Genomic DNA, 11957 nt, shown 5'->3' on the forward strand with positions numbered 1-11957 from the left:
CACAGATCCGCGCGCTTCACGGCAGACACATCCCACTTCCGGTCAATCCCACTGAACAGGAAGTGGCTGCGATTGAGCCGGGAGCGCAGCAGGGGGCGCTCCAGAGTCGAGTCTGAGCTCCCAAAGAAATGAGTCCAAATCCGTCCTTCCTCCTTTTCCTCATCACTTTACCTTCATGTGGATGGAAAACGTCATGAGGTGAAGGAAAGGAGTGAAGGAGAGTGAAGGAAACTCCAAAGTCCTGCAGATGGACTCTTAGATGTTTGTCCAGCGTGTTGTTGCAGTGTTGTTTCATGCAGCTCATATCAAAGCAGAGCAGCAGCAGGAACATCTGCCTTCATCACTGAGGCCGTCATTGGAGAGAAGAAGGAGCAGGAAGCCCAGAAAGTCACATTCAGTGTTGGTCACATTGTGAGTCGCTGCTCATTCTGTGCGCTCATATTTCCTCTTCCCGTTGCAGAGATGATCCATGTAACTCCTCCTTTATGAAGACTCACTACCCAGATAGCAAAACACTTCGGGGCGGATCCGCCTTCAAGTCAGCCGATCCGCCCCACCCTTCTTGCTCTCCGGACTGGGCCCGCCCCACCTACTGACAGCGGATTATAAAAACGCGGCTCCACGGCGGAGCCCTTCAGCGAACTCGCGCCTTTCCCCACCCCCCTCTTTTTTTCTTTTTCAAAAGTCAACGACTGCTGTCATAAGGAGCGCAGGAGCAGAGCTTCTCTAAGGTAAGAACTGTAAGCTGTTCTGTTAAATATTCTTCATTCATGGCTTTACCTGTACAGTAAAGTTATCCTGGTAGGAGATAATTAAGGTTTTATTTATTTTTTATTCAGAAATGTGAGATTGTGGCAGCGGAGTTAGCTTATAGCACATTAGCTACTGGCCTATTAGCTAACACAGCGGGAAGCTGTGAGGTTAAAAGAAAAAAAAAAAGCTCCTCCGGGATTTATTTCGGTGGGGAAGGCGATGTGATTTGGTTAACTGTCCAGGTAGCTGATGTTACAGCAGACTGAGCACATGAAGGATTTTATTGAGCCTCTCCAGGACTGACTGCAGGTAAAGTTAAGCTAACACAGCCTATTGTTCTCCAAATCCAATCTGAGAGCATCCATCAGGTTAAAGTGGGTCTCACGATTTCAGGTGTTGCTGTAAAGTATTTAATAAGCTTTAGAAATGGATTTAGTTATGTCTCTGCTAAGACTTTTTGATTCAAATTTAATTCTTTTTTTCTTATCCTTGAAAATGCTTCCATTTTAAAATTGTCCTTTCAAGGATTGAAAAGTGCTTGATTTTGGGGCACAGTGCTTGAAACTGCTTAAAACTGTAACTGCCTTAAAAAATATCTGAATAGTTAACTTATGAGATGGAAACGAACCTGCACGTCTGCATATGAGCATCTCCCCAGAAGACAGTCTGTGAGAGAGTGAGCGGACCTTTAGGAGGTCACATTTTTTTAACCGGCCAGAGTGGGGCTTTAATTATTGTTGGCTGGTTGGCTAGAAAACCGCAAATTCCAGTAATGGATAAGACCAGTATGGAATTATAATTAAGTCAGAAGAAAACAATCCTTGCAAATTCCCCAAGCGTAGGTATTCACTTCTCGCGAGTAAATTCAACAACTCCTGTGCGTTGAAAGTGTATGAACCCTATTTATTGTCTTTGCTTGACCTTAAACTTTTCCACAATGCATATTTGGACTCTGACTTACTGAAAGTCCCTATTGATACAATTAAAATACTTTAAATTACCAAAGTTTAATATCCAACATGCCACAAAAAGAAAGATTTTCTGTAGTTTCATCATTATAATCATTAATTTTATTTATGTCTTCTGTTACAGATCAATTCAGCCTGCCTTCCCCCCTCCACCTTGTCTGCTACCTCACTGAAGTAAGCCAAAATTCAATCTTAGAGTTCATTTAGACACTTTTTCTAAAACTGCAAATAATTTCTGCCAAAAATATTATGTGTGTGTTACAAGGGGAGGGAAACCTGAGCTTGTAATATGCTATCAGAAATCTTGCACACGCACATCTGTACTTAAAAAGCAACTGTAATGGACGTTAAGCTTTGACTGTTATAATATATTCTTCATTTAAAAAAAATAGCTGTTATTGCCAGTATAAGTGGTTATAACAGCTTCTTCTCTGTTATAATGTGTAAGTTCTGTCATTTCAATGTTTTGTCCTGTGGTCTAGGTTGAGGCTTGTTTGCCTGCTTTAAAATCCTGTCTGGTCTCAGAATAATAACAAAAATGTGTTTCTAAAATTTTTATTTTTAGATAAAATGAATAGAAAGACTCTACCTGTCTCCAACTCCACCTTAAGAAGGAGGGCCCGTGTAGACGTAGAAAACCGACTTAAACAAATGCGGGATGACGCCACAAATTTAATTGACTTTCAGATGACAACAGAGAGGAACCTTGACCATGGACACATCAGTGAAGAGCATTTTCATGAAAGTCACACTGGAACTGATAATCCACACTGTCTAGACACTGAAACTGGTGCTGGTTTTAGTGAGCAAGATGGCATGGAGATAGATCTAGGCCTGTCTGAGGATTTTGAGGATGCTGCTTGTGATGTTCAGACTCAGACATCTGAGTCTGATCATTTTGATGATGAACTCCAAGACTCGGTTTCACTCTCTGACAGTTTATCCCACTGGGCCATACAATTTCGTATTTCCTTGGTCGCTTTGACAGCATTATTGGCCATACTTCGCATTTACCATTCTGATATTCCAAAGGATGCTAGGACACTTCTCAGAACTGAGACAGAATACTCAATTCTTGAAAGGGCTGGAGGACAGTACCACTATTTTGGCATTCTGGCTTCTCTTAGAAATACATTGTTAAAGTTCAAACACACGTTAGCAGACAGTTTCACTTTGAAGTTACAAATCAACATAGATGGACTTCCTTTGTTCAAGAGTTCTTGTCTGCAGTTGTGGCCCATCCTTGGTCTACTATTAAGTGTTCCCATGAAGGAACCTGTAGTTATAGGTTTGTTCTGTGGACCAAAGAAACCAAGTTCAGCAAAAGACTTCCTTGAAGACTTTGTTACAGAGTTACAACAGCTTGAAAATGGTTTTGATTTAGAAGGTAAACAGTTAAATCTCAAGCTGCATACAGTCATCTGTGACACACCAGCCAGGTCCTTTATTAAAAACACAAAGAACCACAATGCCTACCATGGATGTGACAAATGTGTGCAGCCTGGAAACTATATTAACAGACGCATGACATACCCATGTGCAGACTATGCCCTACGGACAGATGAATCATTCACAAACATGGCCGATGAGAGTCATCATCATGAAGGACCACATCCATTTATTGGCAGTAGTGTGCGTATGGTTTCACAGTTCCCTCTAGATTACATGCATTTAGTTTGTTTAGGAGTTGTTAGAAGAATGCTACACATCTGGCTCAGGGGTCCTCTGAATTTTCGATTGCCTGCGAGCATAGTGGAAAGAATGTCAGCAAAACTGTTAGAAATGCGTTCCTTTATTCCTGTAGAGTTTGCACGGAAGCCCAGATCTCTGAGGGAATTGGATCGTTGGAAGGCCACAGAATTTAGACAGTTTCTCCTGTACACAGGACCTGTAATGCTAGGCACATTTCTGGATCAAAATATGTACTATAATTTCATGCTACTCTTCTCTGGTGTTGCTATTTTAGTTAGTCCTAGACTGTCCTGCCACACACAGTATGCCCGTACTTTGCTGAAATGTTTTGTTAGTCACTTTGGTGAAATATATGGAAAAGATCAAATTGTTTATAATGTACATGGTTTGGTCCATCTAGCAGGTGATGTGCAACTACATGGTTGTCTGGACTCATTTTCAGCATTTCCTTATGAAAATTATCTGCATAAGCTTAAAAAGCTCATCAGGAAACCAGAGTTCCCCCTTGCCCAAATAATCCGTCGATTGTCTGAAATTAGAATTATGGAAGCTCCTTTAAGTTGTACCTCTTTTAAAAAGCCACATTATGTTGGACCAATTATAGGTGGACTGTCAGTGAAAGCACAGTATGGTGAAATGACCTGTGATAAGTGGACTGTTAAAGTTTCAACTGGGGATAATGTTTTTGTTATTGGAAATGATATTTGTTGTATACATAACATTGTAGAGTGCAGTGATGGAGTCTATGTGGTATACAAGGAATTCTCAGATAAATCTTTGTTCTTTGATTATCCATTTAACTCTGACTATCTGAATATTTATAAAATTTCACAAACATCAGATTCATTCAAGTGTGTTAAAGTGTCAGAGCTTGTTGTAAAATGTACTGTTTTGCCTCATAGAGATGGTTTTGTGGCCATACCAATGTTCCATGCCTTTTAGGGACACATCAGATTTTTCTCTGTACCTGTCTATTGTCCTTGCTGGCAGTATAACTTAATAGCTATTAAGGCTGTTTTTTTTCTAACAGGCATTTAAAATGTCGAGGATGATACCATTTTGTTATATTATTTTCTAAGCAAAGCAATTGTGGTAGTGTTGCTGGTTGCAGCTCTTTTTTTTGTTATTTGTTGTTGTTTGATTTCTTTTTCCACTTCAAGATATTCCATTTGGTCGAGTTCCAGAGCAACAAAGCAGTAGCAGTAGTACCAGAAAACTGGTGCTGTGATGGTGCTACCTACTGGCCCAACTATAGAAATGATGAAAGAGTGGATAAGGCAGTAAAAAATGTAGAGGAACCAGGACCAGACTGGAAGACATACGATATCAGAATTATCAAATCATGTGGTATGCAATTTCTAATACACCTCTGCCTATTTTAATTAAATACTGAAATATATTTGCTATTATATTTTATGTGTTTAAAGACAACTGTGTTATCTGTTGTAAACTCAAGTTTGTAATTTGTAGATCAGTACTTTGAGGCACGACAGCTTCTGAAGAAATCGCTTACATGCAGCACATCAGACCTTCAGTCAGAAGAGGAAGAGGAGGAAATACGACCAAAAAGGAAGCCAAAGGCAATGTTAGTATATACATTATATGCCTTCCTTGCTTTTTTTGGTCATCATTATTCAAAACACAGGCAGCACAGTAGTGTGGTGGTTAGCACTAACATAACAGAATAACATCTAGAAGGCCTGGGTTTGATTTCCCTTGGCCCGGGCCTCTCTCTCTCTCTCTCTCTCCCTCTCTCTGTGTGGAGTTTGCATGTTCTCCCCGTGTCTGTGTGGGTTTCCTCCCACAGTCCAAAGGCATGCACTTACTGGGGTTAGGTTCATTAGTCACTCTAAATTGCCCATAGGTGTGAATGGCTGTCTGTCTCTCTGTGTTGGCCCTCTGTGTTGGCCCTATTGGGGTGGCTGTAGCTCAGTAGGTAGAGCAGGTCACCTACTGATCGGAAGGTCAGCGGTTCGAATCCTGGCTACTCCAGGCTACATGCCAATGTATCCTTGGGCAAGATACTTAACCCCAAGTTGCTCTCCGACCGTTCTGTCGGAGTATGTATGCGTGTGAATGGTAGTTAATTAAAGCACTTAGCTTCGTAAAAATGGAAGTGCTTGTATGAATGGGAGTGCATGGGTGAATGCAAACAGGTTGTATAAGCGCTTTGAGTGCTCATACTGAGTAGAAAAGCGCTATATAAGAACTAGTCCATTTACCATTTTACCATTTACCATGACAGGCTGGTGACCTGTACAGGGTGTACCCTGTGACAGGTCACCCTATGACAGCTGGGATAGGCTCCAGCCCCCCCCATGACCCTGAACAGGATAAGCAGAAGAGAATGGATGGTATTCAAATCACAGAATTCGAAAGCAATTAGAGTAGTGTACAGTTTGAGTAAAGTAAAAAAATACATGTTTTAATAATGACAAATGAAGTATTAAGTATCTTTATTTTTCTATTCTGCTTGACAGTCATTCCTTTGGGGACTCTGACAGTGACACAGAAGAAGTTTACCTGAAAAGGAAAGCCAGAGCTGCAGTAAGACGCCCACTACAACCACCTGCTCCAGTTATCCAACCACCACCTTTCACTGGAGCTAGCATCCACACAATTGCTTCTTCTGCAAAAACTCCATCACCACCACTGCTTGCCCAGATGGAAAATAGACCAAGAGATGAGCCAACTCCTTCTTCAAGCCATGTCTACAGGCCTACTTGGAAAGGGGGACGGTATGGCTCAGACACAATTACCTGCTCTGGTAAGCAATCTCTTAAACAGCTAGTATTCACCTTTCAATGACTGATAATTACATCACAAATTCAGTTATTCTCAGTGTAACATCCAAGTGAAAATAAACTCATCGAATGCAACAATGCATTTCTTCCTGAATGTACACTGATTTTTCCAAAAGTGTATACAGTAAAGCTTGAATAATCGGTATATTGTATTTGTAAATATGAATACTACACTATAGCCATTTGCCATGTAATCCAGTTATTGGAAAAGATTACAGCAAATTTGTCTCATTTCTTCTTCCAACAGCTGCAGAAGTTCAAATATTGAGCTTACTGGAGTACATTAAACACCAACAAGACCAATTAACCACCAAAGTAAACTATCTGACCAACAAGCTGAACTCAACTGTCCAAGAAAGAGAAATACCTGACCCTGTACAGTTTCCACTACAATCAATGGAGGAAGTGGAGAATTTTGAGAAATGGCTCAAAGATCCTGCTAACTCTCACCTGAAGCAGAGTGTGGTGAGTTTTCATCTGATTACCATTCTACTTGACATTCAACACAAAGAAATCCCACTTTTGTCAATGTCATGGTTTTGTATAATACGAATGATGCTGTTTATAATGAAAAGCTGAATGTTAAATATTACGAACAGCCAGATCCAGGTTTTTACAGTCCGGATAAGATGTGGTTATTTGCCAATACCCGTGTTCAATTGATAATCTGTATCTCTCACTGAAAGGCTGGAAATGCTTCTTTATGAATAAGGAAATGTTCCACTTAACTCAAATGGCATTCCTAACTTTTTAAAATGAAATGTGAGAAATACGTGTAAATAAATTTACAAAGTATGTTTGCATTTATGTGTGTTGGCTGTGCAGCTGAAGTGAATTTATGTTTAATCACACTGACAACAATCAGTTATGTTTAATAAAAGTATTAAACTGTTTTATGTGCACTGGTAAAATTAATTAAAGCACCTGTCATAAAAGTGAGGAAGACCATCCAGCAGTACAAAGTGCTTTTATGCAGACTCTGTACTTTCATATTACCATTTTGACCAGGGATAAGTAGTAAGAATTGCAAAATGAATAGCCCTTTCAGGAAAAATGTAAAATGATTATTTTTTAATTTTTCTATATACCCACATTTGAGCTGGCACACGGGACCTTTTTGATAACTCAAATACAAATGAAGCTGTCTTTTGTTGTTGTGTTTAATTGCCTGCAACTTATTTTTTGTGAAATGTGTTTAAACTTTTCCCATTATTTCCTCTCCATTTTTAGATTTCTTCACTGGCAGCCATCGGGGGGCTGATGCAAGAAGTATCACATGGAACATTCTTTCCCGCATGTTCCACAGTGACATTGGACAGAAGATAAATTGGACAGGGGCCAATGGAAAGGGAGGTTTCTCCCAGATGACATCAAAAACAGTACTCTTGGGTAAGTAATTGTAATAGATTTTGCAAATGATTTGATTGTCATGGTTTAATGAAGCACAAATCTTTTAACTCTGAGAGTCGTATTGTATCATTTCATTGATAATGCCAGTTATGGGCTTTGGAGGACAGTTTTCAGGTGTACCTTTATTCCACTCACTGATCACAGCACTCTTTCAAATGAAAAACTCCCCTTTGAGATCTGTGATGTTCCTCTGTGGTACATAGTTGGATACCCGGACATGACTGCATTGATTGGCAATAACTGATGCTGTTAAATATTAAAGATGAGTTGTAAATTTTTGGAATTTTTTCCCCACTATGTCCAAAGCTTACAATCAACATGCTACACTTGCTGGCCACTTTATTAGGTACATGATGCCAGCACTAGGTTGAGCCCCCTTTTGCCTTCTGAACTGCCTTAATTCTTCATGGTATAGATTCAACAAGCTGCTGGAAAGATTTCAAAGCTTTCATATAACATATACCTTGTGTGTATAGATGCAGTAAGAAAGACCCACGTGTCCCGTGCTGCCACAGAAGAGGAGATTCGGAAACATGCCATACGATGGTTCAATCTGGCAGCAGACAGAGGAAGAAGGCGGCGTCCTCCTGTTACCATCCCGAATCAATGCTGAGGACTTCAGTTTGTTATTGTTACTGTTATTGTTCCAAAAATGGTTATCTTTCAGTTATTTGTCTGTTAATGTTTTAATGAAGTACAGTAATGGATCAATGCATCACCTGCTTAATTAATTTGTGATAGTATTTCCTTTCTTTGCCATTTTATTTTTTCCTTTACTGCATTTTGTTAAAGAATAAAGAAGTGTTAAAGGATTTATAGTAAATAAACAGTATTCTTGATACATTTATGATCCCATTATTTTTGTAATACTCATATGCTCATCTTGTTATTCAAATGGAAAATTAGGCTTTAGATAAGGATGCCGTAATTGTTAAAGATTTTTCATTTTCCCTAAAATCAGTCTTCATGTCCAAATAGATATTTTAGCTTTAACTGTAGCTAGCATGGCTACAGCAATTTTTAATAAGGGATCCTGAAAATATTCTGGCCAAAATAAGCTGTTATATGAACGGATTCAAAACGGATCCGTGTCGGATCAGTTTTTCCACAGACGGCTCCGTAAAGGATCCGTTTTGGATAACCTGAAACGTGGACGGGTCCGATTTGTATCCGGTCCTGATCTGTTCCTCAACCGTGATCCTGATCCGTTACTGATCCGTCCCGCTGTGCAAGTGGACTCCGATACGGACCGGTTTTGCGGGTCCGTTACGGAGTCAGTGGCACATCCGGGGCGGATCGGGGGCGGAGTCATTTTGCTATCTGGGTAGCCACTTTATTAGGTACACCTGTTGTAACAGGAGGCTGGTGCGGGTGGAGAGACTAGCGAAGTTAGCTAGGGCTAGCACTAGCCATGCCCGGGTAACTCATAAACATAGCCGACAAGATTCCGAATACAGTTCCTTTATTTGGCAGAACTTAGGACCATCAAATGCCAGGTCTCCGCGGCTCGGCATAGCCAGGTCATACATGACAATAGGCACAGAGAGCGTCCCGCGATCAGCTGGTCACAACGTAGAGCTCGTGCTCCAAGATGTCGACTGGGTGGGCATCAGCGGCGTTCTGCAGTGGTTCTCAGTCCAACACACACAACAAGGAAGAAGCACCACCTTGTGGCACCATTCAGCCTTGCAACATATCCCATCCCTGTTGCTCTGGCTGTTACACTGTCCAGCTGCATTCTAACACAGAGGTCAGAGGTGAAGGTCAGGCTCCCCTCAGTACCAGCTGAGCATCACTGAAACACCACAGTCTACTTGAGTGTTGTTGCTGAGCACGTCCATCCCTTTAGGAGCTCAGTGCTCCATCTTCTGATGCTGCTCTCCTCAACATTACAGCGAGTTCACTGCACTGAAACGTTGGTTCATATTTGAGTGATTTGATTATGTACATTTTAGTTGGAGCTCAGTTTGGTTCTCGAGCAGCAAGTGGAAGGCTTTAGCCCAGATGCTGCAGAGCAAAACTCTCAGGATCCCAAATTGTGATGGACTTAGTTTAAGATTGGAGCTCAGAGCTGCAGATCTAACCTGCTCTGGAGCACGCTGAGTGACATGGAGAGTCACTGCCTGCTGATCAGGGTCAGTCCAGGATTTTGGCTTCAAACCTTTAGAAAAATAAACCTTCTCTTTCTAAAGTTTCTGTTACATATTTATCAGTAATATGTAATGAACTATGAGAGCTTGATTGGCTCAGCTCAGGCATCAAAGGAATCATTTATATTATAGGTTTTATTTGTCAGCTGCTAAATTAGGTGAAAACCTGTTTCCAACATTCAGGCAGCTGAAAAAATGACATTAATCTATTTTTATTTATAATTTCTCTGCCATTAGAGAGAAACATTCTAACTGAATAACCATTTAATTTAAGTTATGACTTCATTTAAATTAAATTAAGTAACTTTTGAAATTTATCGGGTTTCAAATAATTATTATTTTTTCAAATATTTGTTCTGAAACATTGTTCATATGATTATTTAAAGTATTTAAAACAAAAACATGAAAAGTGATTTATGATTACTTTGATAAAAATAATATAGTTACAGGGTTGAATAGCTACATTACTTTGATTATAGATCATTATGTAAATGTGTCAAATAAATAACTTTAAATCAACAGTAACATTTACTGTCAGTACTACACTGTACTGTCTGAAGTATTCACTCGTCTGCCTTCACGCTCACATGAACCTGAGTAACATCCGTTCTTAATCCAGAGGCTTTAACATGATGTGGGCCCACGCTTTGCTGCTGTAACAGCTTCAGCTCTTCTGGGAAGGCTTTCCACAGTTTTAGGAGCGTTGATGGGAATTTCTGACCATTCTTCTAGAAGCACGTCTGTCTTCCAGGTATATTTCCAGCAGCAGCTTCTGATGCTGCACACTGTGTGGATGAAATCAGTTATTCATAAATTTGTCTTCAGATCAGCACAAATCAAATTCATTTTCTTCTTCTGAACAAAATTGTCCATGTTGAGCATTTCCTCTGGAAACATTTGTATCCATGCTGCAGGGTTCCTGTAAATACAGCCTTTTTTTATTGACTTCTTCCATTTCAATATTTCTGCTCTCCATCAGATTTGTTGGAGTTTAATTAATCCCTGATACATGTGCGTGTTCTTTTAAAAGGATTCAGACGACAACGGAATAAAAATCAATAACTTGAATTTAATCAGCCAAGAATCACACAAGTCACAGACCGGTCTGGGTGAGACTTGCAACCTATTTGAGCTAATACAAATCAGCTGGTTCAGGGCATGAAGTCTGAACCCCTCTCTGGCTAAACCCAGACATATAATTTTTTGTAATCTCATTCTATTACATCATTAGAAATATCTGAAATATGCAAGGCTGGTTCAGGCTGGTTCAGGCTGGTTCAGGCTGGTTCCCATCAGCTGCTGGTTTTGGGGACCTTGGATGTTCCCTTGATCGTTCTGTTTGTCTCCTCAGTCGGCCTTTGCTGCCTTGGCCGGCACTTTCTGGGATCTGTTATGACCAACACACAGACACAGAAGGCCCAGCCTGTCCTTGTGACCAAAGAAAAACAAAATGTACTTCTCTGGTGATTAGCAGCACTTTGTTCATTTCTCTCTTCTAAGGCAGTTTAATACATTTAAATCAGCAAAGGCAGAAATGCATAAAATGATTATATTTGTGATTTTCATAAAATTACTTCCTTCAACACAGGGTTATTATAGTTAACGAAAATGAACGAAATAACGAAAACTGAAATTGAAAAAACTTTGTCATTAAGTGAAATAAATAAAAACTAAAAATAAAGCAAAAAAAGATAACTGAAACTAAAACTGTATTGTGAGTTTAAAAAACTAACTAAAACTAACTAACTGTAATTTCCCCATTGTGGGATCAATAAAGTATCATCATCATCATCATCATAACTAAAATCATAGATAAAAATCATAGATAAAATCGTTCTGTTTGTCTCCTCAGTCGGCCTTTGCTGCCTTGGCCGGCACTTTCTGGGATCTGTTATGACCAACACACAGACACAGAAGGCCCAGCCTGTCCTCCTTCAGAAAATTCAAGATGGCGCCGGTGAGGTCAGCAGCCGTCGTACCTGCTCCTACGCTTTGTTTGTATATATTAGGTTTAGCTCTAATTTTGGACTTTATAATTCCGCCTGCTCTGTGTCATATCACGTATGACAGACAGACTCTTTTTAATATCAGAATACAGCACTCTGGCTGTATTCTGACACCTTTTTCTCCCGACCCGACTTGGCCTCGGGAGATACTGCATTTCCAGTGGGCCAGCTCAA

At 40.1% G+C, this 11957-nt stretch overlaps 1 protein-coding gene across 6 annotated transcripts; it reads left to right on the forward strand.

Moving 5' to 3' along the window:
- The first annotated feature begins 617 nt into the window (after positions 1–617).
- On the forward strand, positions 618–8873 carry LOC115776952 (uncharacterized). Of its 6 annotated transcripts, none has more exons than XM_030724756.1 (9): positions 640–731; positions 1846–1895; positions 2287–3357; positions 4574–4760; positions 4884–4998; positions 5918–6180; positions 6465–6682; positions 7448–7606; positions 8104–8873. In XM_030724756.1, exons 3-8 carry the CDS (start codon positions 3268–3270, stop codon positions 7541–7543), a joined length of 969 nt encoding a protein of 322 aa, XP_030580616.1. In that variant the 5' UTR covers positions 640–731; positions 1846–1895; positions 2287–3267; the 3' UTR covers positions 7544–7606; positions 8104–8873. The 6 variants fall into 6 exon arrangements, 5 of the variants coding, with proteins under 5 accessions (XP_030580613.1, XP_030580612.1, XP_030580616.1 ...); XM_030724755.1 differs by having other exon boundaries at positions 5894–6180; positions 8104–8872; XR_004019535.1 differs by lacking the exon at positions 2287–3357 and having other exon boundaries at positions 669–731; positions 5894–6180; positions 8104–8871.
- Positions 8874–11957: the final 3084 nt, after the last annotated feature.

This window comes from Archocentrus centrarchus, unplaced genomic scaffold (genome assembly GCF_007364275.1).
Source record: "Archocentrus centrarchus isolate MPI-CPG fArcCen1 unplaced genomic scaffold, fArcCen1 scaffold_41_ctg1, whole genome shotgun sequence".
NCBI classification, from domain to species: Eukaryota; Metazoa; Chordata; class Actinopteri; order Cichliformes; family Cichlidae; genus Archocentrus; species Archocentrus centrarchus.